Source organism: Pseudonaja textilis, chromosome 10 (genome assembly GCF_049901715.1).
Source record: "Pseudonaja textilis isolate UNSWEBS1 chromosome 10, rPseTex1.2, whole genome shotgun sequence".
Lineage (NCBI taxonomy): Eukaryota > Metazoa > Chordata > Lepidosauria > Squamata > Elapidae > Pseudonaja > Pseudonaja textilis.
Genome location: NC_141999.1, coordinates 4980500 through 5008238, shown reverse-complemented (window position 1 = coordinate 5008238; position 27739 = coordinate 4980500). Strand labels below are relative to the sequence as shown.

The 27739-nt window shown below is 43.1% G+C and overlaps 1 protein-coding gene across 3 annotated transcripts in view; it reads right to left on the bottom strand.

Moving 5' to 3' along the window:
* The window catches only part of RIMS3 (regulating synaptic membrane exocytosis 3), a 66352-nt gene extending 41218 nt beyond the window's left edge, over positions 1 to 25134 (bottom strand). Inside the window, exon 1 of one of the 3 annotated variants that reach the window (XM_087939564.1) lies at positions 24764 to 25134. In XM_087939564.1, the coding sequence (XP_087795690.1) occupies positions 24764 to 24832 (69 nt within the window). In that variant the 5' untranslated portion in view covers positions 24833 to 25134. Of the gene's footprint in view, positions 1 to 6799; positions 7016 to 24763 lie in introns of those variants that run through there. The other 2 variants (XM_087939562.1, XM_026702693.2) reach the window with 2 other exon arrangements.
* Between the last annotated feature and the right edge of the window lie 2605 nt (positions 25135 to 27739).

The following is a 27739-nucleotide window of genomic DNA, read 5'->3' as shown; positions in this document are numbered from 1 at the left end:
CATGTAGAAAGCAAGCTTTAAACATGCAGTGTTTTTTTAAATACAGAAAAACTATCTGAGGTTGTAGTTGGAATTTGCAGTTGGAAGTGATAGAATAGAGAAACAGATTCACCATCCAAATTTATTGTATAGAAACCCTGAGAGCTTCAGGCCCCTTTACATCTGGAGGCTGGTGACGTTCAATAGAAACCTTGAAGATCATCCTGTACTAAGTGAAGGGAACTGGCAAAATGCCTGCAATAAGGGGAGGCGGGTCATATTGATACCTTTCATGAATTTCCTTATTCTCCCCTGGGACCTCTGGTTGCTATTGTCATTTCCGAGGGGCAGATTTTGCTGTTTCACTGGGGAAAAAATTGGAGGCAACTATGGCTGTTGTAATCTAACAAGAATAGGAATAGGAATGGGGTAGAGTAGAATAGGAATGGAATGGAATGGAATGGAATGGAATAGAATAGAATAGAATAGAACAGAACAGAACAGAACAGAACAGAACAGAACAGAACAGAACAGAACAGAACAGAATAGAATAGAATAGAATAGAATAGAATAGAATAGAATAGAATAGAACAGCTTTACTGGCCAGGTGTGATTGGACACACAAGGAATTTGTCCCAAGAGATTCCAATTGCAAAGAAGCTGCCCAGAGCTACTGTATGACAAGATGGACAGCTAATAAATTTTACAAATACATCAATAAATATGATGCGAGAAAATCCCCTGCTCCCATTTGTTTTACTTGGGTACAAAACAGCCAGCGTCTCTTTGCAGCCCTGCTCCAATGAGATCCCAGAAAGAAAGCCAACCAGTCGATCAGTAATCCAGATAACTTCTTCATTTATTATTCTGTGTGGTTAATGCAATCTCAACTGTGCTTATTTTCACAGCATGGTAAGAAACACTAACCTGAACATGTTTTACTAAACAGAGCTTTTTTGTGTCTGTGTGCATTTGTGTGTGTGTGTGTGTTGCATAATTAAAATTTTTAAAAAGACACTTTTAAACAAGAATATACAAACTAATATAAAGTAAGGAAAGAAGAAAGAGAGCAAAGAAAAGCAGAGCGCAAAAGAAAAAGAAGATATAAAAAAGTGGTTTCTTATATTTTTCATAGCAATTATAAGTACACATATTTAACCTCTCTAAATTTATATTAATCTTGTTTCTATAATTATTCTTTCTCTAATCTATCCTATCCAATCAATTGCAGCAAAATTAGTCAGTTTCACGGACCATTCCTCCATAATGGGTAGTGTCAAATCTTTCCATCTCTGGAATCTCTTCCCAGTAATCCTATATTGAAATAAACGTTTTCTTTTTATTTTCTTTCTTTTTTCTGTCTATACATCCTAAAATTGAAACGTTCTGGTTCTAAACTGTGAATGAAGGGGTAAATATCCTCCTCGTGAGCTGCTGAATCTAGCAGCAACAGTTCAGTTGAGGGCATGAATTGTTCCCATCTATTTTACATGAACTTACATGAATCTTTCCAGTAGATCTGTGTTTCTCAACCTTGGCAACTTGAAGACATGTAGATTTCAATGCCAAGAATTCTCCAGCCAGCTTGCTGGGAGTTGAAGGCCATGCATCTTCAAGTTGCCAAGGCTGAATAACAGAATAACAGAGCTGGAAGGGACCCTGGAGGTCATCTAGTCCAACCCCCTGCCCAAGCAGGAGACCCTATACCATTCCAGACAAATGGCTGTCCAATCTCTTCTTGAAAACCTCCAGTGATGGAACACTTACAAATCCCTGAATGTTGGTCATGTGACCGTGGGAATGCTGCAAAAGTCATTAAATGTGTAAACCGGTTGTAAGTCACTTTTTTTAGTGCCATTCTAACTTTGAACAGTCACTAAACAAATGGTTGTAAGTCAAGGACTACCTGTATTTGTATTTTATCCTATTATAAATTTTAATAAGATCTTTTTAAAAAAGCCAGGAATGATTTCCAGTTAGAAATAAATTCTGCATCAGGTCACTTTAAGCAGCAGTTCAAATTATGCTTTGCAAAAATGTTTTTTGAAAGTTGACCAAGGCTGCTCCCAGCATTGGGGCCACAGGATCTTTCCCCTCCCCCACTATTTGCGTCAAATCCATTTTATCTGATTGGCATCCCTTATCTGAGATACAGAATTCATATTTTCTTCAATTGGGACATAAAGTTAGAACGTTCTTTGTCACATGTCTGCATTGGCTCCACGTTCTGGGCTAACAATCCTTTTTTTCCCCTTTTTCCTAAAAGGGTTAGAAAAACCTGTGTGGAAATGCCATCATCAACAATGCCACCCCAGCCTCAATTAAGCTGGCAAATCAGCCGTTCTCCAGGAAATCTGGACCAACAGACCTCTCCTGCCAGCCTTTTAAACAAAAGACTTCATTGCATTTCCAGCAGCAAAATAGATTAGTGTGCACTGTTTCTTTTCTCTGAAAAACCACAAGGCAGGGGCTTCTTTCCCCACACCAATGGCAAATGTCAAAGCAATACTTAGCACAGTGGTACAAATTAAACAGTAACACAGATAATAAGGCCCTTCACTTTTCAGCTGGCTCTCTGATGAAAGAAATACGTTGGTTTTCATTTAAACGTAATTGGCAGATTTTTGGCATCCATCTCATCCTCTGGGCCGTTTTGCCATTTAGCAAAACTGATTTAAAGGCATAGACAAATAGGAAGGTGTGAAATAGGCTTCCTCAGCCTGAACTACCCAATTAGTAAATTGCAGTTCTCAACTACTACAACTAGCATGGCATGATGGGAGCTGTAGTCCATACATTTGGCAGCAGTCAAACTCAACAAGGCTGTTGTTAAATCGTGAAGGCATCTTCTGTACAAAACAGAAATTAATAAGAAAATGTAGACCTGGTTCATATGCCATGCTAAACCACAGCTTATTCAACAATCACCAGTTTGGTGTAGTGATTAAGGCACCAGGCTAGGAAGCAAGAGACCATGATTTCTAGTCCCACCTTAAGCCCAAAGCCAGCTAGATGACTTTGGGCCAATCATTTTCTTTCAAACATAGGAAAAAGGCAATAGCAAACCACTTCCCCCCCCAAAAAAAACTTGCTAAGAAAACTGCAGGGACTTATCCATGCCAGAAGTCAACACTGATTTAAGGGCACATTTTTTTAAAAAATGAAGAAATCACAGCTGACGAGAATATTATTGGTAAGCAAAGGTTTGTTGATTAATCTACCACTGTCTAGAAGATCAGGGGTGTCAAACTCAAGGCCTGTGGGACAGTGGTGGGGTTCAATGTTTTTTACTACTAGTTCTGTGGGTGTGGCTTGATGGGCGTGGCAGGGGAAGGATACTGTAAAATCTCCAGTCAGAGGTGGGATTTGCCAGTTCTCCGAACTACTCAAACTTTGCACTACCGGTTCTCCAGAACTGGTCAGAACTTGCTGAATACCATCTCTGCTGTGGGCCAGATTTGGCCTGCAGGGTGCTTAGATCACCCTGGAAACAGCGAAGAACTGGCCTGCGGTGCCTCTGCCAGTGAAAATGGAGCTCGGAAGGGCCATGCATGCCCCCCTTCCACCACGCCATATTTTCGGCCATGATGGCTTCCTGCAGCCCTTTGCCAATGAAACCGGAGCTTGGGAGGGCCACGCACCACCCCACCTAGGCCACCACAGGTGCCCCCAACATGAGTGATGTCGAGCTGGCCACACCCACCTGGCCATGCCCTCCTGAAGTCAAACACAACCCTGATGCAGCCCTCGATGAAATGGAGTTTGACACCCTTGGTCTGGATCAGCCTCCCATGCTAAAATATCAACAACGGAGAAGGACTGAGTACAGGTAACATGTTAAACCAAAACAGCAACCCACTAGAGCAGGGAGCCAAGGAATGTTGTGGGTCCCATGCCCTAAGGAGATACACCTGATGGGACCCAGAAGAAGGGCCTTCTCCATGGTGGCTCCCTGTCTCTGGAACATCATCCCCCCCAGAGATTAGACTGGCCCCCACTCTAACACTCTTTTGGAAGACCCTGAAGACGTGGCTCTGTCAGTGGGCCTAGGGAACCCAGAGTGGGATGGAGCTCATTAAATGGTTAGCATGAATGTGTGTTTTCGCCAGGGTGAGGGGTGGAAGGTTATCATTTTATTATTTTTCTTGTTGTTATTATTATTTATTTCTTTTATATGGCGTTTTCATATCTTTGTAAGCCGCCTTGAGTCACCATGTGCAAGTAGGAGGCAATATCAATTTTCTTTAAGAAAATAAGGAAACAAATGGAAGAAATTAATTCCAAGCATACCGAAGAGAAAAGGAGAAGGGGGGGGGGGGGATGAGATGGTTAGATAGTGTCACTGAAGCAATGAGCATGAATTTGGGAAGACTCCAGGAGACGGTGCAGAACAAGGGGGCCTGGAGTGCTATATCTATCAGGTTGTGAAGATTCAGACACGACTTAGTGATGGAACAACAAAGACCAAATATATTTTCATGATGTGGCAGCAATCCATGGATGACTTCCCTCCATTCATAATCAGTTTTCCCTACAGCAGAAGCCTATAATGTTAAGCGGGACAGAGTGAATGAATTACTGGCTCAAGATCACCCATGGAACTCTGTGGTCAAGTGAGAATTTGAACCTAAATTTCGTACATCCAAGCTCAACAACTTATCATGACATGCACCCTCTACCTATAGTCACCCCTTATATCAGTGTTGCTCAACCTTGGAGACTGGCTGGACTTCAACTCCCAGAATTCCCCAGCCGGTACTGCCTTATACAGCGTTCCGTACATAAGCATCAATTGATTTTGTAGCGCTTGCACCTGCTGTAGCTGCAGAGAAAGGGGTAGATATTTTAGTTTAGTAAAGAGCATTGAGAATTCTCTGTTAGCAAGCCCTTTATCCCATCTCAGAGGTATAGTATCTGAAGTTCCTTAGGGAAAAAAAGCTCTTGGGCGGATTTGAAAAGTCCAAACCTCGTAGCAGCTTTTATACACAAAGGGGATTTAAGCTATGAATCATTTCAAGGAGTTAGCACCAATCTTGAAAACATAAGTACGGTCAGATCTAGTTAGCATTTGAACAGGGGACTATCAGAAAATCCCTGGGTTGTAGGCAATACTGGAAAGTTAAATACATCCAGAAAGCAGCAATAGAGATATTTTCCCTCTATATCAGGAGCATCTAAAGTTGGCAACTTTAAGACTTGTGGATTTCAACTCCCAGAATTGCCCAGCCGGCCAAGCATTCTTCAAGGGGGCTGGGCAATTCTGGAAATTGAAGTCCACAAATCTTAAAAAGTTTTCATGGTTGGACACCTCTGCTCCACACTGTTTTCAAGAGAACAACAAGGATGTGTGAGCAATATTCCAGAAAAAAGTAGATTCCACCCCGCATGTTTTTAAAGGGAAATGGGCTTGACATGTCATACAACTTTAGATGTGAACTTCAGTTTCAAATGCTTAAAGATATCGCCCACACCAAGGTGCAAGAATTTTTGTGCTGCGCAGCAGTATTCAACAAAATAACGTTAGAACAATGTTTTTAGAGCGGTGTTTCTCAACCTTGGCCAGTTGAAGATATATGAACTTCAACTCCCAGACTTCCCTGCCTGCTTAATTATGAATAAAATTATTATTTAATTGTGAATTAAATTTAATTATGAGCTAAATTATTAAGAATATTAAATTATGAATGCAGTCAAAATGTAAGTCAGAAATTGGGAATATGCATCAACTGGGTTGCAGTGGGTGTTTATCAAAGAAAGAATCCATCCATTGGTGATAGATCTGTGCTGTGTTTCTCAACCTTGGCCACTTGAAGATGGATGATTGTCAATTCCCAGTATTTTGTGGCCTGGGAGCTGAAGTCCACACATGTTCACATGACTGAGAAACACTGCTCCAGGTAGAAGGCAGGAGTTGGGAAATTCAGCATGGTCTCACTTCTTCGTCTGTTTCTTTCTCCAAGTAGTACTGTCTGTCCATTTCTATGGTGCAACACTAAGTCTTTTCCTATGTGTTCCTCGCTAGATCTGTTTGATGACAATCCCCATCAGCCCTGGGCAGGACGGCTGAAGCTGGGATGAGATGGGAGGAGCAACACTACACCTCTGGAGTGCATCATCTTGCTAGCAGCTAAGAGTTTATTTTAGGAATGGAAGAGGTGATGGACTCACAACTGGGTTCACAAATGGCTAACCAACTAATTTCATCCTATCTACAGAATAACAGAGCAGGGAGGGATGCCTGAGATTATCCCCCATTGATTAACCTCCCCTAGGAACCCCTAGAAAGATTGAGGATCAAAATGCCAGATATTGTTTCTGAAACCCTCTTTAAACCACCATTCAGAAAACAAGGGAATGATATTTAGACCTTCCTCTGGAAAGAACAGCAGTATATTATTAGTATTACATCCTTTGCAATGATGAAGAAAAAGTGGACAGAAAAAAAGGATATGAAACCTGCCTTTACATTGGTGGGAGTCACTTGTATATTCTTCTAAAAGAGAGAGAGAGAAAAGGGGGGTGCAGAGAAATTTTCCTCCCTTCTCCTTGTGATAGCAACATGCAGCACACAAACAACAATCATCTAGCAACTGGAATGCAATGCTCTGGCAGGAAATGCAAAGCTTTAGCAGCAAGGAACAACTTTATTGATCCTTGTGTGATAAACCTGTTATGTTTCCCTATTCCTGTCAGTCCGGGAAGGTTCCTGGCAAAGATTACAATCCAGGGCCTGGGTCCTTTGCCTCTCCCTCCCCTCCCTCATTCACCCAACCCTGGAGAAGATCAACCCCTGCTATGAGAGAAGAAAGATTCTCCTTACCAAGAGTCACGCAGCTGAGGAGGCATGGAATCGGCTCATCCACTAGCCCTCCGCCACCAACACACCTCCCCTGCTGAAGCAGACAGGCAGCGCTTTGCCCCACACCCAGGACTGGGACTCAGGTCTTCAACCCTGATGAATCCAGTCCATCTGTAACCATCAAGCTTTCTTCTGGATGGAGAGAGCAGGGGGAGAACAGGGAGAGAAAGCAGGCAGCGAGGGTGGGGGAAGTGGATGACATGGGAGACGGTCTTTGCTTAAGCATTGTCATGGTTACTTCCCTGACCCAGTTCTTCTCACACCCAAAAGCAGCGAGATGGGGAGGGGGCACAGAACTGGGGGGAAATAAGATAGACAGGGAGAATATAATGGGCACAGGAGAAGCAGCATCCAGGAGCTAGCAAACAAAGCCTTCTTCCCGTTGCGTCTAGTGGTCCTTCTACATTGAGGGGGAAGGAATATACAGCCACCTTGCACAGCCTAGTATCCTTCAAATGCGTTGGTCTTTAGTGCACCACTGGAGGGAATAACAAGAGGTCCGGTCCGGTCCGGTCAACTAATTTGGAAGGCAATTCCAGGAAATTGGCACAAGTAGGACCTTATCTGAAAGATCAGCTTAGTCTGGCTTCCAGTACTAGAAACAATTTATTGATTAAATTACAGCAATAATAATGTAATCATGGGAGTTTGGGCCTCAGGAGGGGAAGCCTCCACACTCCACACACCCCCAAATCCACAATCAGGGGAGATTTTGATTAGGACGAATGAAAGAGGAATAAAAGAGCCTCCAGAATTCTTGACCCTGCAAGATGATAACCAAAAGCTAGAGGTGGGGAAGAATCAAGAAGCCCCTACACATGAGGACAGATGTTTCAAACATGAAGGGGCATATTTCAAGCCAGCTTCCAAATAGAGCACTAAGTACCAATAGAAGAGAATATTTGTAATCTTGAACTGTGGAGTCCTTGGTGCTCCCTTATCTTGGTTGTTTTCTTATGGATATTTCATTACCCAACTAGGTAATATCATCAGTGCTCTAGTTATCAAGGTAACTGATGATGTTATCTAGTTGGGTAATAAAGCCATAGCAAGGAAACAACCAAGGGAGCACCAAGGAATCTAGAATACGATTGGTTGTATCTAGAATTTGGGATAAAGAAAATGCCTGTGGAAAGTCTGTTCTCTTCTAGAAGGAAGGAAAATCTTGGCTCCTGAATCTCTGGAGAGATGCCACCATGTCAGCCACGGCTGGGCCAAATGGACAAATTGCTTTGATTCATAAATGTGCGTCTTTTCACTATGACCACACTAAGCGGATTTCTTGGGTATGACCCAAGAATGACAGGTCCAATGCCAGAGACAGAGTTTTGGGGCTGACATAATCCCTCAGTAGCTCAAGCACACTTTGTTCCTTGGAGATGAAAAACCAGGGCCACCTCACACTTCTTCTGTGCCTTGTCCATTTTGAGTGCACCGTTTTCTGTCAGTTTTGATCACACGATTTTGTCTTTCCTTAAATTTAAGCTTCAAGCCTTCAAAGGGAAGTTTTCTGAGACCTTGGGTGCATGAGATTCTGCATTATTTCTCTGTGTTAATGAAATCAGCAACCTGAAACCAGATACCAATGATCTTCCATTGTATCTGCACTCAGAGTACAATGTTTTAATCAATGCACAAAATGGCTGATTTCCCACATTGCTAAGGCTTTCGGTTCTTTTAGCAATGATTTACTGAACCCGCTAAAGTTCCTTGGCTTACATAAAGCATTAAGATCTAAACTGCAGTTTACAAAGCTGAGTTCATACAAAGCACTAAAAAGGAAAAAAAAGAGATTAGCAAAACATTGGAATCTTTTGAGCTTATTCAGTAAACTGGAAAGATGCTGCCTTCATTCCTACTATGTCCTGAACTGACCCATTTTTCTCAGTTTGCATAATAAACTAACCAAACAGGTTGATTTCAGGCAACATACTAAGCCACGAGGAAACTTTCTGTGTGTAGTTCTGTCGTGTAAATGCGGCCATTAAATTTGTAACCGATTTGGCAAACAGAGCCAGCCAGCTGCCCGAAAACAACCAAAAAAGCCCCCCCGAATCAAAAATCGGTGAGACAACTAGATGTGAACTTCGTTGGACAAACAAGACCTGGTAATTAAACACTCCAGGCTCTGGATTATGTTTGGAGGCAAGACTTTTTATTGATCCCTTTTGAAAACTCTGTCCTCCATCTCTTGATAGCAGATTCAAATCCTCCACTAGCCAATTTAAAACTATGAAGGACCAACAAGTTCCACTGGACCAAAGAAATTAGCATTGATGATGTTACTTAGTTTGGGTAATGTGATGTCTGCCAAGAAAACAACCAAGCTCTAGAGAGCACCAAGGACCCTTCCAGACAGCAGTCTCTTTACATTGTTGGATTGGCTCTCACAGATATTGTCATTGTTCTATAATTTTCTCACAATTATTCTCCATGGGTTCCTGGGAACTAGCTGTGAATGTACAACTTCATTATTTGGTTATAGACTGTGACAAACTAGACTAGATGAAGATCCAATTCCTGAAGTTCCATCCAGACTAACTGGAGAGATTGTCATCCAGAATATTCCTTTCACCAGTGTTTCTCAACCTTGGCAACTTTAGGATATGTGGACTTCAATTTCTAGAATTCAGATTCAGCTACGAATCCTAGAGATTGAACTCCACACATCTTAAACTCTCCAAGGCTGAAAAACACTGCTCTTGCCTAAAGACATATAGATACCCACAAGCATAGCAGAAAAAATGATTGACGAGACTCATGCAAATCAAGTTCTACTAGGCTTAATATAGATCTCCATCATTTCCTGCAGAGGACTTGTCAAATTAAATTGAGCACTGTATGACATTTGGCTAAGCTGCTAAGGGTTGCAGATTTCTACTCCAGCACTAACTACCAGTTTTGGGTTTGCAATAGAGGCAGGGGGGAGATGGCTTTATCAAGTTTAATTGGTTTGGAGTACATGTCACTGGCAAAGACATCTCTGCTATCTGTAGGCCCACCAAGATGAAGGACACTTTTACATTGCCTCTATTCCTTATCTGCTTTCTGCAGAGCCTTAAAATGGATGAGTTTCAGGGGTATTCAGTGACTGTATTCTCATTTGAGTGCATTGTATTGGGCTGTCATTTTCAATTGGATTGATGAAAATCACTGGTATTTAACATTTGACAGGCTGAAATCTTGGAACCTGGCTGGTGTACATTTGTATATAAATAACAAACTTATAATCAGCTCTAGATCTGTTTGATCTTGCAATACTGACTGTGTTCAGGAGTTGATTACTGGGTTAGAAGTAATGCATCTCGACTCTCAGCAAAGTTCTTATTTTTCTGTGCCTGCTACGGTTCTGCAGAGTTTGTGAATGGTCTTCTTATCATTTGCAACAATTTTTCCTTATCCCACCACGCAGATCTTGTTGCATGGCATCTTTTCAACAAAAGAGAGGAATGGGGGCTTTTCAGCTTAGCAGCTCCCCTTCATAGCAACAACATGACATGAAGAAAAACGTGGATGAGATGGTGCCATTAACTGTCTTTTCTCTCATTTTTTGTAGACTGGGAAAGAAAAGACTTATATTATTCAGGGCCAGTAATAGCATGGGGTTAAGCTCAGATAGATTGTTTTTCTGTGGTTTTTGATATTCTCAGTATTCTCAGAAAAAAAGATAATAAGATCTATTGCAAACAAAGATTATGGAAAATGTCCCTCTATAACACAGCAACTCTGACTGTGGTGTGGAAACTTGAAAAGTCAGATTCCTGCAATGCATTATATGCTTAGGCCCACCCTTGAAGACTGCTCAGAAATCTCATTTAGCTCAACATTCAAATATTACTTTCCACACTGGAACTACTTGCTTGAATATGGTTTCCCATCCTTGGGGCAAATACTGTATATTCCTAAAGTAACTGTGAGCTACCCTGTGTTCGAAAGGGTTACGTTGCAATTGGCATCTACACAAGTTGTGCAACGTGTTTATGAAATTGTCACATCTTCTTCTTGTGAAGAAAAGGTCTCCCCCACCCACCCACCCATGCCCACACTTGCCACCAAGGCAGCACACTTTATCAACAATATAATTTCTTCCATGGCTCTTTCTCTTCCTCCAGAAATGAAATTGTTCCCACCAGAAGGAAGCCAGAAATGAAAGTAAAAAAGAGAAAGAGAAAGGAAGAGAAAGGTAAAGAAAGAATATACTGTATTTCAGCAGCTACGAACATCTCTGCCAGTAGTTTCCTTAATCCCAGGAGCAGAAAAGGCTGAGACTTCTATGATATGGCTGATTAACTTTCCTAATCCAGTTAACAACAGAAACAGCAGCCAGGAGCAATGTCTGCAGGGTGCACATGGTCAAAGAGATATATGAAAGAAGATGGGAAAATTTGGACAAGGGAACCAGAATAGACGCTGCAATTGACCAGCTCTCACTGAACTGCCTTCCACTCGAACTCTGCAGCACCGGATGCCCAATCACAGCAAAGCATGCAAATGAGGGAGGTTTTGAAAGCAGGGGAGGCATGCCCCCAAATTTGAAGGCCGTGGGAGGGGAAAGAAGGCGGGAGGAACAGGCAGCCAGCGACTTGCTTGAGTATCACCTGTACATCAGCTGATTCCTCCCCTAATTCAGATGATGGCACTTTCAGATGAGGCTGCGTTTCATACTGTTGCAATAATATTGGGGGCATAGAAAAGGTGAAGGGAGGTAGTATCACCCGCTGGCTCTAGTGCTCAAACAGCATTCAGCTACGCTAGAAACATGCTACGGGGCTTGGCCGCAATCCTGCACCTGCACTTCATGAATCAGATGACTAAAGACCAATAGAGGAGAAGGTTGATCCAAGAAGTTGTCTCCCTTTGAGCACAAATTCATCGAATTGGCTGGTTTCATTACTGGAATTGGAAGGGTCTATCAGGAATTCAGTGCAAAGTGCAGCTTGCCCAATTAAACCAGGGGTCTCCAACCTTGGCAACTTTAAGCATGGAGGACTTTAACTCCCAGAAGCTTTGCTGGCTGGAGGATGCTGGGAGTTGAAGTCCTCCAAGCTTAAAGTTGCCAAGGTTGGAGACCCCTGAATTAAACCAAGAGGTGGGAACTTCCAGATAACTGAATTATCTTTACATTGCCTTTGTGTGTGGCCATGGCCATGTTAGATCATCAAACCATCTGATGTTCTCCACTGTCTCAAAGGGAAACTTTTTTATAAGGTGTAAAGAGGGGGTGGACAGCTCCAGGATTTTACATTTATGGATCTATTTATAGCTTCCAGATATGACATCACTGAGATGAATTTGTATGGTTGAGAGAGTTGGTTCTTGTTAGATCTTGGATCATATAGAAAGTTGACTTTAAAAAACATTTCCTCAAATGACAGTGACAAGCCAATTTTATAACAGTCTAGAAAATTATATGAGTGATGTCTCCCAGAATCAAATTTGATCTGAGGCATCTTTTATCGGTTCATATGTCAGAAGCTCAAAACAGACAAGGCAGTGTCCTCCTAGCCACCTCACCTTTCCCTTCTCTCTTTTTCTATCCAGAAAAAGTGAAGTTTAGTTTTTTTTTTTCTCTTTAGCTCAAGAATAAGTAAAGATGGCCAATGTTCTGGAGAAAATAAAATGGATGAGGGGAAGGCAAAATCAGTAGGATGATAAGGGTTAAGCTTGTAGCAATAAAGCCAAGGCTGTGAACATTGGACTTTGAGAAAGAACAATAAATTAGATGCCTTTGAATTATGAATTAGACAACATTTACTAGGAGTATTATGGGCTGCAAGAAAAAAAAATCAATCAATCAATGGTAGATGAAATAAAGGCCAATCATTCCCTGAACACTCTTGAGTTGTAGTATAGATAGAAGACATGCAGTATAAAGATAATTATTTTGGAAAGATTGGGGGAAATAGAGGATGGTAACAGATGAGATCGTTGTCTCTCAACTTTGGTAACATGAAGATGTTTGGACTTCAACTCCCAAAATTCCCCAGCCAGGCTTTTCCAAACTGTTGTTACCTAACTTTATCAGCTTAGGTAAAGTGATGAAAGTTTTAGCTCAAGACATCTGGCAGAAAGAAACATCTCCAGATGTTAACTGGCATTAGGGGATTGCTTAGAGCAGAGATCTTCAAACTTGGCAAATTTAAGACTTGTGGACTTCATAGCTAGCTGGAGAATTCTGGGAGTTGAAGTCAACAAGTCTTAAAGATGCCAAGTTTGGAGACCTCTGGCTTAGAGCTAAGAGTTCTGGTGGCACAGTAGTTAGAATGCAGTATTTCAGCTAACTGGGCCCACAGGCAAGAATTCCATCTTGACTGGCTTAAGGTTGACTCAGCCTTCCATCCTTCTGAAGTCAGTAAAATGAAGACCCAGATTGTTGGGAGCAACATGCTGACTATGTAAACTACTCAGAGAGGGATGTAAAACACTGTGAATCCATATATAAGTCTAAGTACTATTGCTTCTCAGTCGACTCCAGGCAATATTAAAAGAAGTTGTCAAGCAATGGGGAAATCAGGAGATCCAGGCAATCAAATGGGTTTAAAGATTTATTGCAAGCTTAAGCTCTGTATCAAAATTTGAACTACTAATAGCCAAATGTAACTGGTAAATAGATCATACCACTATTGGTAAATAGTGGTAGATAAAAGTAGAAGGAATTCAAGGTAGGCTGGACTTAGATCACTTGTGGGTGTAAAGGGACTCATGACTGATGACACATTTGACCCCTCCCCCAGGTGGAATGGGACAACTTGCCACAGCCAACTCACCAGGGCCAAATCGCCACAGCCAACTCGTCATGGGACAACTCGCGGTGGGACAATTTCACAATTCTATTTAATTATTTAAAATAAATAAAAAATATTCTAAGTTTTGCCATTCACATTTCATTCTGTCCCTCCTTTTGCATCCTTTCTTTAATGATTCTTTAATATTCTTTCTTTAATTATTCTTTAATATTCCACTATTTTTTTATATTAGTGTAACTCTTGTACTGCAGTGAGTTGTCCTGCGGCAAATTGGCCTTGGTGAATCGGCCATGGTGAATTGTCACTGACCCTCCCTCCCTCAGGGTCAGCCTGGTCATTTCATACAGAAATGCTGTATAGAGAAAATGTGCCAGTGACCAGTGAAACATTTATCCATCTCTACTGACCTAACTTTCCAGGTTGAAAGCCCAAAAGACCTTCAGAACTGTGCAATTACAGCTGTGATTTTTTAATTAACTTAGTTCATTACAGAAAAAAAATATTAAAATGCATTGCCAAGAATAAGTTCCTTTATTGACTTTATTCCACATTGCAGTCGGTTCAGCTCTATAGAATATCTGGGGACTTTATTTTCAGGGGGAGGAAAAGGAAGAGTGGGACACAGAAAATGAGGCCTATCAATATCATAATTGTGCTTGGAGGAGATGATGTTTGTATCCTGTTCCATCGGCTTATCACAAAAAAAGCGTACTTGGATTTCCTTAGTTGTCCCCTTATGTGCACATCCTTGAATGCATCTAAATGGTCACATTTGACTTTCTATTTGGCACGGAACTCATCCAAGCTGTCACTCTCCCTACATAGCGGAAGATGAGATTCATTCATGAATAAACAATTTTCGCCTAAACAGAATCTGTCAGGGATGTTGGGAACAACTCCAAGAATTCCTAATTCAACCCAAATTGTTTTCATCATATATCTTTTCTTAATCAAGATTGACTGAACAAACCACTGTCGGAGAGTTCACATGACACATTTAGGCACAAACATGCAAACCCCTTTATAGGTTAGCATATTATGCAAACATATGTCTAGGGCAGCATTTCTCAACCAACTTCAATATGTGTGGCCTCTAGCTCCCAGAATTCCTGAGAACTGAAGCCCACACATCTTAAAGTTGTCAAGGTTGAGAAGCACTGCCCTGTGGCTCTCAGATTTCAGAAGTGATGGGACACCCCAGAATATGCCTGTAGCTTCTTTAGGCAAGGAACCTTATACTGTATTTCCAGTACCCGTAGGAGAAGGAGTGACAAAAGTAGGAGTGGCATTAAAAGAGGGATACACCTAGAATCCCTACATAGCCACAAGTAAACTAAGTTCAACCTCCCTTGAATGCCATTGATCTAACTTATCTGTCCCCAAACAGGTGCTAACCATTAGTTGAGAAGATTTCTTTGCATAAGCATGATTAGCAATAAATCAGTTTAATTGAACCTTCACATCTGAATCTGATCTTTCCTGCCTGATAGTATCCTCCTGAAAGTTTCATTCCCAGGATCTGGTCACCACACTGGACCATCAATTTTGCCTTTGACCTTGACAAAATTAGTAGGTCTCCATTGGCAAGATTTACCCAACAAACAAGACAAAACTAAAATGAGTTAGCATTATTTGTAGTTTAGCATATAATGGAAATCGAGCCAGTATCTAACTATATTAGGTAAATTTTGCCATGAGGTTAAATTGCATTATGGCTTCATTTGTTAGGACATGACATGTTGTGTAAACCCAACAGTTACAGCTTTACAATTTATATATTTATTATTTATTTAGAAAATGTATATTGCTGCCTACTTGCACGTGGAGATTCAAGACAGCTTACAAGGACATATAAGTACAATATAAGAGAAATAAAAATACTAAAAAATAAAAATAAAATAACCCCCACCCCCCACCCAGGCGACAATACACATTCATACCAGCCATTTGATGGGCTCCGTCCCACTCTGGGTTCCCCAGGCCTGCTGGCAGAACCATGTCTTCAGGGCCTTCCGAAAGAGTGTTAGAGTGGAGCCAGTCTAATTTCTGGAGAAATTGTATTTCAGAGTGAGGGAGCCACCATGGAGAAGGCCCTTCTTCTGGATCCCACCAGGTATATCTCCTTAGGAGATGGGAAGCAACATTCCGCTTTAGTGGATCAGGTAGATGTGACATGCAGGTTGTGCATCTTTGTTAAAAGTAAACTTTGTTAAAAGTGTGGCCTTTCATTTAGAATCTCCTCCCTTTCAGAATTCTAGTGTTAGAGAGAGTGGGGAAATCAAGAAACAATTCTTCTCTTCTACATCAATTCCCCTTTCCTGGGGTTCTTCGGGCATGCTGCAATTCAGTTTCTACAATCCCTACCTAATATGATCAATACAGCTGGTATCCATCACATCTGAAAAGCACCGGTCTGCAGAAGCCCTACATCCATTTATTCAGCTATCTAACTGAGGACCTCCTGGACAGCCCAGAAACCCAGATTAAGTCCTGCAAGAGATTTGCAATCAGTATTTTTGTTGTTTGATGCTTACTTCTAAAGCATTGGCTGATCTTCAAAAAAGAAACATCTTCAAGTTTCATTAGGACAATGCAACTTCACCAACGGGAATTTAATCTTTCCTTTGGGAGACCTCTAAAAAGATTGGTGCAAAACCCTAGAGGAGATGGTGTATATTACAAACAATAGAAAGGTGTGTGTGTTTGTGTGTGAGAGAGACATAAATTGGTTCACGCAGCATGCTTACACCTAGTTTGACTTATCCTAATTGCCTGGATTCATACAACACACAGGAGAGCACAATGTAATCAGCCACAGTGCAACTTAGGAATTGTATGAACTGAAGCAGTGACTTTATTAGTCAAGAAAAGTAGAGCAGTCATATAATCAATCAAGTTTCAGGATATATATGTAGCTTCACATATCATGCTGACCCAATATCAGAGAAACCAATACATGGCTTAGCACAGTGCACTAAAGTGTACTTCTTCAAAGCGATAGGGAACATTTTCTTTTAATACATTTTTACAGAAAATACTGCTTCCAAATTAAGTTCCAGCTATCTAATCCACATTCTGCAGAAGCTTCAGTTCCTGGACATTTGCCAGAATATCATTTCTCTTATTCTCCATAGCTTGGCTAGGTGGAAACCCTGAAAGATATAATTAAATTCTTCTGACAGGCCCTACACATGGCGAAACTGTGGCTCTTAATTTTTCTGTTGCAGAGTACCTTTCAATGGCATAGATTTGGTCCTCATTTTAATACCAAAGTGCACTGGGTTGTGACGAGCAACAAAGATGATTATGGGCCTAGAGATGAACAACAATTGCAGGAATTGGGTATGCAGTTGGGTATTTTCTAGTGAAAAGAAGGACCAGGGGTGTCATGATAGCAGTGTTCCAATATTTGAAGGGCTGCCACAAAGTCAAGTGGGATCAACCTATTCTCAAAAGGACCAGAATAAGGCAGAATAAGAAGTAATGGATGAAAACTAATCAAAGAGAGAAGCAACTTAGAACTAAGGAGAAATGTCCTAACCATGAGGACAATTAAACAGTGGAACTGCTTGCCTTCAGAGGTTGTAGTGCTCCATCACTGGAGGTTTTTAAAAGGAGACTGGACGGTCACTTGTCTGGAATTGTAGAGGATCTCTTGCTCAAACAGAGGGTTGGATTAGAACAGTGATGGCTAACCTTTTCAGCACTGAGTGCCCGAAGTGTGTGTGTGCGTGCACAAAACCCCAAAGTGCAATGCATGCACACCCTCCATGCATGCTCCCCGCCACCACTACCCACATGCATGGCAGAGACCTGAAGACCAGCTGGCCAGTAGGAGGTGCGCACAGCTCACATGCCTGCAGAGAGGGCTCTGCGTGCCACCTCTGGCACCCATGCTATAGGTTCGCCGTCGCAGGATTAGAAGGTCTCTTCCAACTCGGTTATTCTGTTATTCTGATCCAGTTAAAGCATTTCAAAATCTTCTCTCAAATTTCTGGGAATAAGTTTTTTTTCCCAAAAGAAAAAAAAAAAAAGATCTCCAATCTTTTGAGCTTCACTTGGACTGTGGGCATCCAAGGAGGCTGAAGACCACAGGAAAACAAATTCTTCAATGACAAACAAGGTTTTCATAACCTTTTTGGCTACTTTGATCACTAAATATGCACAAGAAAAAATTTGCAACACGTTCCAAGAAAACCTCACGCCCCTCTCAAGAAAGTTTGGATGCAAAGGTTTCCTTCGCATTAATAAGAACTGGAACAGAAAAAAAAAGAATATTTGTAGAATGTCCTCTCCAGCCTTAGTTGATTGCTGCTGTTTAATGGCTTAGATGTTAAAAGGTGTTTCCATACTGGCAGGTATTACAGAGTTCTTTCATCTTCTTCTGCTTAATGGAGCATTTATATTAGTGTACGTGTGTGTGGAAAGGGGGGTGCCAGAAGTGTGGGAAAATTCAGTAGACTATGAAGAGAGGAGTACAGTATCTGAGTTTCCCCTCTAAAATGTTTTGAATGAAGCAACGCAACAAAAGCTCTGCCAGGAAACACTCTTATAATTAGGATCTTAGGAAAGCATTAAAAAGAAATAGCTCAAGGGGACACCTCCCTCCACAATCCAGAGGCAATTAGTATCACTAATTGCTTTACATCCCGATTCCTCTGGATATGTGATTTTGCGCTGGGCGGAGGATACAGGAAGTTCACTGCAAAATATTGCTAGTATTCAGGCGCCCAAAATGACTGGCTTTACATATACTATCATTAACTATGGATTACGTGTAGTCCTTGATTTTATGTTCATTCATTTAGCAACCATTCCAAACCACTGAAAAAAGGAACTTTTACTCACAGCCGCTGTGGCATTGCTACACTCACTTGATTGTGATTTGAGCACTTGGCAGTTGGCAGCATCCCAGGCAGAGGTGGTGTTCAGCAGGTTCTGACCAGTTCTGGAGAACTGGTAGCTGAAAAGTGGATGACCACCTAGAGTTGACTATTCTAGGGAAGAGCCTGGCTTTCCTGCAAGAGTTCTCACACCGTCAGAGCAAAGCTGGCTGCTTCAGAAACAGACAAGCACAAGCTCTTCCAAAAAGGGTGCAAGTCAGTGGTAGTATTCGACCGGTTCGGCCCGGTTCTACTGAGCCGGTAGCAGTGATGAGCAGTGCAAACCAAACAGGTTCTCTCCACCACTCTGCTGTTGGGCCCACCCACCCACCCAGGCTACCATACTCACCTTTATCCTCTGAATTTGAAGCACAGCTGCTTTGTGCGGCACAGAAGAGTGCCGTGTGGCAGCTGCTGAAGTGGCTGGGATCGTGCAGGAGGTGAGTTAGAATGCCTCTGCACCTGTGCAAAATGCATGTTTGGCATGCACGCACACGCAAAGTGCGGGCATGCACACAAAGCGCGCCCAAGCCATGCCCACCAAACTGGTGTTAAAACTATTTGAATCCCACCACTGGTGCAACTATTATTATTTTTTTTACATTTGGCAATAATGAAAATGAAATGCAAGTTTTAAATTCTGTTTCTATGAATTGTGCTAGTTTTTCAGCTCTGTAATTTCTGCAATTATTTACAGCTTTCTAATGATTTTCAATACATAGTATTTATTCCTGGTTCTGGCCTTTTCTTCTGAACTGGATTCCACCAACTTGATTCCATTTGATTAGTTCCTATTGCATAAACCCAACCAGACTGGTTTGCAATCCATATGTCAGCCCTGAAACCACTTTGGGGCTGAAGCCATTTTGGAAGCATCTTCAGGGTTGTCACAACACCAATTGGAACTGTGGGGAGATAGAGATAGCTGAGGAATGTGTAGCCAAAACAACATTCTTACCAGTGGGAGCCAAGGACGTTCTATCAGGTGCTGGAGAGGTGTGAACCAAAGCCAGCCAAGATGGAGGATGCAACCTGGTTGGCCCATGTGACAGATGTGTATCCTGGGGACAGGAAGAACTTTGGGGTTGATTTGGGTGGGGAAAACCTCGGGTCCTTCAGAGTCGGCTTTTCCCCAGATGTGCCAATACGACATAGCTAATAAATAAATACTTTGAGGAACATGCCTGCCTTGAAGTTTTGATTCTGTTGGGGGTGTTTGCTGGAACCCTGACACCATAGTTTGTTGCTCTGTGAAATGTACAGTAAGGAGTACTTCTGGCTCATTGAACAAATTGCGGTTAAGTAAATCAGAATTTCAGACATTGTGTGACCCAGATCCTGGCTTTTTTCTAGTTCTGATCATTTGTATCTGCTGAACTGAATATGTTTGCTTTGAAATAAAAGAAAGTCACGGCAGCCGCCGCCGCAGCAGCATAGCTGTGAGATGTCATACTGCAACCTTGCTCTGGTACTAATGTAATCAGCCACTCTGGACTCACAAAATGCTCTCCCAGGGCAGCGGGTGATGTAAGCCAGCACTGGGCTAATTGCTTGTTTAGCAGAGCTTGGAAGAAGCACTGCAAATCTCGCCTCCTCCTCGACGTGCCTCGGGACCGATTCCCATCATTTCCCAGCCAGCATTAAGGGTAGCTGGGGAGATGATGGGTCCTGAAGCCCAACCCCCTGGAGAACACCCCTGTCAGCAAAATCCATTTTCCAAGGGTCTCATTACATTTCAAAACATAGGCAGGGAGGCTCAAGGCAAGAGAACCTTCCCTGTTGTTTTAGCAAAAGGGACAGCTTTCACCAAACCTGTGCAATATTAATCGACCAGAATTGCATTCATTTCCTGAATACTCGTACTCAACTCGTCTGAAAGAAGCAACACCGAGGCTGCATTGGTTTACGGCTGCCACAGAAAAGTGACAGCTGTTCTGCCTGAGTGAGTCAAATATCTAAAGAGGAACACCCTTGAGATGGTTGCATGGCTTAAGACCCTGAACCCCGAAATATAGACCTGTACCATCTGCGCTAGAATATGTAAACCTCAGCCGGTAGTGCCCTGGAGAATATACAGAGGGCTGATTCTCTATTAACCCTAAAATATATGGAACACTTTGCTTTCCCTACCAATCTCTCTGAGAAACTAAAGTTTCCGGCACGTCTCTTTCGAGAAATTAATCCTAGAAAGACACATTCTTAGGCAAGATGTGCAACAGTCCAGCAAGCGCTGAAGAGATGACAGCTCAACCTGTTGGATTTTTGCCATTTATGCAACCATTTGCAGGCCTTAAAAACCCTGCCAGAAAAAGAAGATGCCAGTCAGAGCCCAGAAACCTTCCCGAGTTCATTCTTGGCTCTTTCTTTCCTTCCTCCCATCATCCTTCCCTCCCTCCTTCCAGTTTGGTTTTAAGATGCCAGCAACAGGGCAAACTGTTTAAGCTTGCCACCAGTTAGTCCTGGCCAGATATCCCCAGAGGGACTGCTAGAGCCTTATTACAGCTAATTGGAAGGGAACTTCTGGTGTCTAACATGTTAATCCTTGACTAGCCAAGCCTTTGCAAAAGAGCCTCACTTTTCATTTCTCCTTGACAATCCTGGTCTGTTGCACGCCACACCCTCCCTTGTACAAAGCACCTGGCTTCAGTCTGGTAACACTTTTTCCAGCAAACACAACTGGTTGCATTCACCCAACGTGTTTAACCGAGTCAGTTGCAAACTTAGCAGTTGCATTTGTGTACCAGGCTAAACAAAAAGACCTTGGGTTTGATTTAGTTGTGGGGATTGATGCATTGTGTAAACCAGGGGTCTTCAACCTTGGCATGTTTAAGACTTGTGGACCAACTCCCAGAATTCCTGAGCTAACATGACTGGAGGAGGAATTTTGGGAGTTGACATCCACAAGTCTTACAGCTGTCAAGTTTGAAGACCCCTGGTGTAAACTCACCCGCTGCCTGATTCCACATATTGGGCATATTGGATTAATTCAGGAATTGAGTTGAGTAAATTGAGTGAAGCTGAAGCTGATGCCTTCATTTGCGATGATGGGTTTGCTTCTGAGCGCCATTCAAGGTGCTGCTTATTACTTTTAAAGGCCTACATGAGCCAAGTTGTTTGAAGGACTCCTTTCCCCAATTACATCTACCTGGCCCACCAGAGCAAGAAGGTAGGATAGGTCTCATCTAACAAGTGGGAACAAGAAGGGCCTTCTCCGTGGTGGCTCCCTTCCTCGGGAATAATGTTTTCCCAAGAGATAAGAAGGGCTCCTGCCTTGGTATTTCTCCAGAAACCCCTGAATAGATGGTTCTGCCAATGAGCTGGAGGACCCAGGTGGACAGGAAGCCAATCAAGCAAGTGGTATGATTCTACTTTCTGCCGCTGCAGAGGTGGCAGTGGAGGCGGGGTAGGGTTTTTTTCATAGTGTGAAATTTTAATAGTGTAAGCCAGAGGTCCCCAACCCATGGGCCGCATCCTGGTGCCATCCCTTCTCCCCACCCCTTCCGCTGCTGCCACCACTGATATGCCAATCCAGAAAGGTTGGAGACCATTGATGTCAGCCCCCCAGAATCACTGTGCGTGAGTCGGACAGCCCATTAATATAGGATCACCGGGTATGATTTGAGAAAGGATTTTTTCCCCCCGTGCTGATTCGAATCCTGAAAAGAGGTTTTTCCTGCTCTCTAGATGTGATGCCACACAGGTAGTTCTCCCCTTACAGCCATGGGTTGAGTGACCATTTGAAGTTAAAACAATGCCCCCCAAATGGTGACTTGTGACCATTTCTCACAATTACAACCGTTGCAGCATCACCCTGGTTACATGATCAAAATTCAAATGCTTGGTAACTGGCACGTATGTATGATGGTTACAGTGTTTGATGCCCCTCTGTGACCTTCTGACAAGCAAAGTCAATGGGGAAGCCAGATCCACTTAACAGTCGTATTACTAATTTAATAACTGCAATGATTCACTTAGTAACTGTGGCAAAGAAAGGTCGTAAAATAAGGAAAAGTTCAATTAATAGCTAACTGTCTTGCTTAGCAATTTGGGAATTTTGGGCTCAATTGTGGTCATAAGTCAAGAATTACCTGTGTTAGCTCCCATACCCCCAGACAGCATAGCAGGGAATTCATCCATGTTTACCAGCTCACCTGGATGGTCCCAGGTAGGGGAGGACTACTGAATCCATGAGTCAGCCAGTTTGGTCTTGGGATTAAAACACCAAGCTAGAAGCCAGAAAGCCAAGAGTTCTAGTCCTGCCTTAGGCATGAAAGATGGCTGGGAGATTTTGGGCCAATCACCAGGAGACAGTGAGTTCTAGTCCTGCCTTAGAGTGAAAGCTGGTTGGATGACTTTGGGCCAGTCCCTCTTTCTCTCAGCCCAACCCACCTCACATGGTTGTTGTTGTGGGGAAAATAAGAGGACGAAGGAGTGTTAGATATGCTTGCAACCTTGATTTATTTATAAAAAATAAAATAAAATAACCTTCTCTTCTAAGTTTTTAACAGAAGCTACAATAAATACCAGGTTGAAAACTTAGTTTTATTTAAGTTATGTTTATCTTTTCTTAAAAAGAGTATATCTCCTAGGTTCATAATTTGATCAGAAAATGAACAAGCATTTTGTAATGACAGCAAGAGAAAGCTCTATTTCTGACTGTACATTTGTCTGACTTTTCAGACTGAGTTACCCAGACATCTAAGTCAAATAAAATAAAACAGTTAGACAGTAGTGATACATGTAAAACTAGATTACACTGAACTTACAGAAGCTGGGGCATCTTTTTTTTAAAAAAAAGTTTTCAACCACTTTTAAGCCCAATTAGCACTCAACGATGCTTAAGAGTCATGCTCCCAGCAAAGATAATGAGCTACTTAAATATAACTATCACAATTATTAAGTCAAGACAAGAAAATTAAATGAAAGCTATTGCTTGAGTTTTGGACATGAAACACAGACTATTTAAGACTGACCATTCTCAAATTAATTTCAAACCCCACCACTTAATTCAGCCATCCTCCCTAACCAAACTCTGTGAAATCACTTCCTTTTACTCTGAACATTAAGTTGTGTATTGTTAAAACAGGAAAATGCAATTCAATATTTAATGTTGTAAATACTTTGCGAAGTACAATGACTGATTATTCTTATGTTGAAAATAAAGCGGATTTAGAGCTCCAAAGTATCTAATTAGGATTGAAGTATGTTTAAATTGTGTCCAATTCAATACTTGCAACAGTCACCACAGACACCACCCTCCCTTCAAAATGTTAGCTAAAGCATTTTTCTGACACCGAAAAAGTAGGGTGCATAGCTAAAAGCAGACAACGTTCATGCAACAGCTTTAACTTGGTTATTGAATGAAGCCATCTTGCACATTACATTAAGCCTTAAACTATCGAAGCAAGCTAGCTGGGTTCAATCAACAGTTTAAACCACCCCAAATCAAACCCAGGTTAAATGTTAGCCAAACTTAGTAGATGAATTCAATAAAAGATTTGTAACTACCTCGGTAAATCTTGCATAATCGACCGATCGACCTCATTCCATCTTAGCACATTGCAAGCAAATACAGGCGACCCGTTCACTTATGGAAGAGCCCGCTTTCGGCAGAACCAGCAATTAAGGCTAATAAAATAAACTACGGTCCCACTAACTATGTGCGAGGCTGCAATTGCACTCGCTTCTTTTCTGCTGCGAAAGTGGGAAAAAAACTCAGCCAAACGGGGGGAAAAAAAGAAAAAAAAAGAAAAAAGCGAGCGGGGTGCGATTGTCCAAGGCGCACACCCAGATTTTTTTTTTTTTTAATTCAGCCATGGCTCCTAAATGAGTGCAATTTTTTTTTAAGGGTCGTCGCGAGAGACAGGGCCCTCTAAATGGGCCAGATGTGCAGCATTCACACAACCCGCTGAACGGAAGAAGTGTGAGTGGAGCCTTCTTAGTAGTTTTCAGCGCCCGGCGCGAATGAAATCCGTGAGACCCGGACCGCACGAGTCAGCGGGAAACGGGAGAAGCGAGGATAACGGAGGATAAACTCCGGCAGCCTTAACCGGCTTTAGTCCCCCCGTAACCCCCGGGCGAAGGCGGAGCGCGCAGCGGCTCAGGGTGGGCTCAGGGGTCCCGGGAGGCGCCGGGCTGGAGAGGGACTCTAGCTCTTTCGGGGCGGGTGGGGGGGGCAGGGAAGGCTTCCAAGAGCTGCTTCCTCCCGGTTCCCAGCCAAGCTGGGGCCCCGAGACGGCCGGGCTGCGGACCGAGCGGGCTCCCTTCCTGGAGAACGGCCGGAGCCGCTGACTCACCTCTCGCCGCTGGGCTCCCGCCGGCGGCAGCGGCGGCGGCGCCGAGCTGCTCCCCGCGGCCTCCTGCATCCGCCCACTCGGCGCCCTAGCCAGCCGCGGAGAAAGATGCTGCCAGGCGCTCGGTTGGCAGCTTTTAAGCGCGCAGGGTGGGGAACCGGCCCTGGCCTCTCCCAAAGGCGGCAGCCCAGCCTCCGCAGCCGGGGCGGCGGCCAGGGAAGCCGGGGCTGGAGAAGGGCTGGGTCACGCAAGTGGGGCGCGGCGGAGGCGGCTGCAGTTCCAAGCGCCCGGTGCCCAACGCGCACCTGAGCTGCCTTCCCGCGGCTGGCTGGCTGGCTGGCTGGAGCCGCTGGCGGAGCGGACCCCGGGGAAGGGACGCCTGCGCCGCGCCTCGGACCAGAGGCGAAGCCGAGGGCTGACACGCGCTGCGGTTTTAGGATGCTGTGTGAATACAGCTGCCGGGCTAGTAAGCCGCACCCCCCCCCTACACACACACACACACCTCCGATTCAGCCTGGCTCGCCAACCCAGCGCCCCTTGCTTTTCCTGGGGAAAGTTGATTTGTGCTTAAGGTCAGAGATGCAAAGGATTAGCTGCGCGGGGCAGATCGCCCTATAAGAGGAAAATCCCCCTTGGGCTGGTAGGATTGTCTGAACCCAGCTGAAAGACAGAAAGGTGGCCTCTCTCATCCCACTAACCACGAAGAAGTTAGTTTGGGGTGCCGATATTTGTGCCTTGTTCACCCGTCCGCTTGCTTAAATAGACCATGACTTTGCAGGATTTGGAAATCCAGAGATGTTTATCCAGCTATTGCCCTGCTGATTCGCAGTATTTTGCTGAAGGTCCCAGAAGATACCATCTTCTACTTGAAACCCTCTGTGTTTCAATTTTTTTTTTTATTTTCCTTAGCAGAAAAAAAAAAAAATACACCTAAACCCATTAGGAAGAAAAACATGGAAAACCTTTTGATTGGAGGTGTCAAGCGTCCTCTATCTGAAGCGGGTTTTTTCCTCTTCTGTTAGATGATGTCCATTTTTCAGAGGTGACCTGGTTAAGACCATGTTTCTCAACCTTGGCAATTTGAAGAGGTGTGGACTTCAACTCCCAGAATTCCCCAACCAGCCATTTTCAAGTTGCCAAGGTTGTGAAACACTGTTTTAACCACTACACCAGACTGGCTCTTATTGGAAGCATTTAGGATGCTCAACAAAAACAAAGCACCTTAGGGATGCCTTTCTGTTTAGATGTGGTATTACAGAAGCGATGTGCTTTCAAAAATGAGCTTTAGAGCTGTGGTCCATTTGGGGGTCCTGGATCTCCTTCTTCCTGTACTGTCCAGACATGTATGGCCTGGCTTCCAACTTCTCTTCCTACAAATGATTGTGCAGGCACTAAAAAAAAGCTTATTATTTGTTTATTTTTTGAATCAGGTTTCCAAGTCAGCGGTGTAATGGTTCAGTGGTTAAGATGCTTAACCACTTTGAGATCCGAGCATCATGCAACAGGGTGAGCGCCTGTCTTTGCCTACCTCCTGCCCAGGGGTGGGATTCAAAATTTTAACAACCGGTTCTGTGGGTGTGGCTTAGTTGGTGGGTGTGACTTGGTGGTCATGTTTTGGCTGGACATGGCCAACTCAATATCACTCACATCGAGGCACGCATCTCCTCACCTGGCCTCTCGTGACTGTGGGGATGCTTGCAACAGTCGTAAGTGTGAAAAATGGTCATAAGTCACTTCTTTTCAGTGCCCTTGTAACTTTAAATGGTCACTCCACACAAGCAAAGTACCAGCAAAGGAGGGGAAAAAAACTCCAGAGAAGTTCCTGAGACAGGAAGTCTAATCCCGCCAAGAATGTAATAAGAATTAATGGAGAGGCAGATTCTGTAAGCAACACCAGAATGTTTCCTTCCTGCCTTCCTTACAGGATTAGGCCAGTAAATTCTTCTAACAACCGGTTCTCCGAACTGCTTAGAATGTTAACAACCGGTTCTAGCGAATAGATGCTAACTGATAGAATCCCACCCCTGCTCCTGCCCATCTATCAGTTTGAAAGCATGCAGGTGCGAATAGATAAATAGGTACCACTTCAGTGGGAAGGTAACAGCACACCATGATGTCACACTGGCCAATGACCCTAGGAACATCTTTGGACAGTATTGGCTCAATAGCCTCAAAATGGAGATCAGCACAGCTCCCTATAATCGGCAACAACTAGCGGTGTAAAATCCACAGGGACCCCTTTCCTTCCTTCCAAGTCAGCCCCCCAAACCTGGAAAATCAAGTCCCATCCACTTTAATAAAATACCCCTCCCCACTTTCACCAAGTTAGTTACCTCCTAGTTATTTATTAATATCTAAGTTAGAGGCTATCTAACTCCAGATGTTTTTCTGCCCTTCTGGATAGCTTTGACAGGATGTCATTAAGTCTTCATTGTCAGTCTATATCCTTTGCCAGAATTGTGCAGAAAAGGTTTATTTTTCTTCTAATCAAATTTGCGTGTTTCATTTTGCTAATCATCCGTCATATTTGGTGAAAAATAATAGTGATTCGCTTTTAAAAACTGATCTAGAAAAAAAAACCATTTTGAAAAACACAGAATACAATAGTTGTACAACTTTTTGAGTGCTGCATTAAGGACAGGGATACTGCTAACACTAAGCAGAGGTGTTAATGGCATTAAGAAGGACAGCAGCACCAAAGGTTGCAGTTGCCACTTTCCAGGATGCTACCTAAGAGCTTTTAATGCTACGCAGTTCTCCTCTTCCTTGCTTGGGGAACCCACACTTTTAAAACGCATTTGGAGCTGTGGTTCAAAGGTCAAGCAGGACTGGGTTCAAATCTCCACTTGAGCATTGAGCTCACAGGGGATTTGTGAGGATTGTTTCTTGGCTCCTCCTAATTTGCAAGGTGGGAGGGAAACGCAACGCCCCAGAGAAATCTGTACATGCCCAGAAAAATAGAACCAAACCCCCACTGCA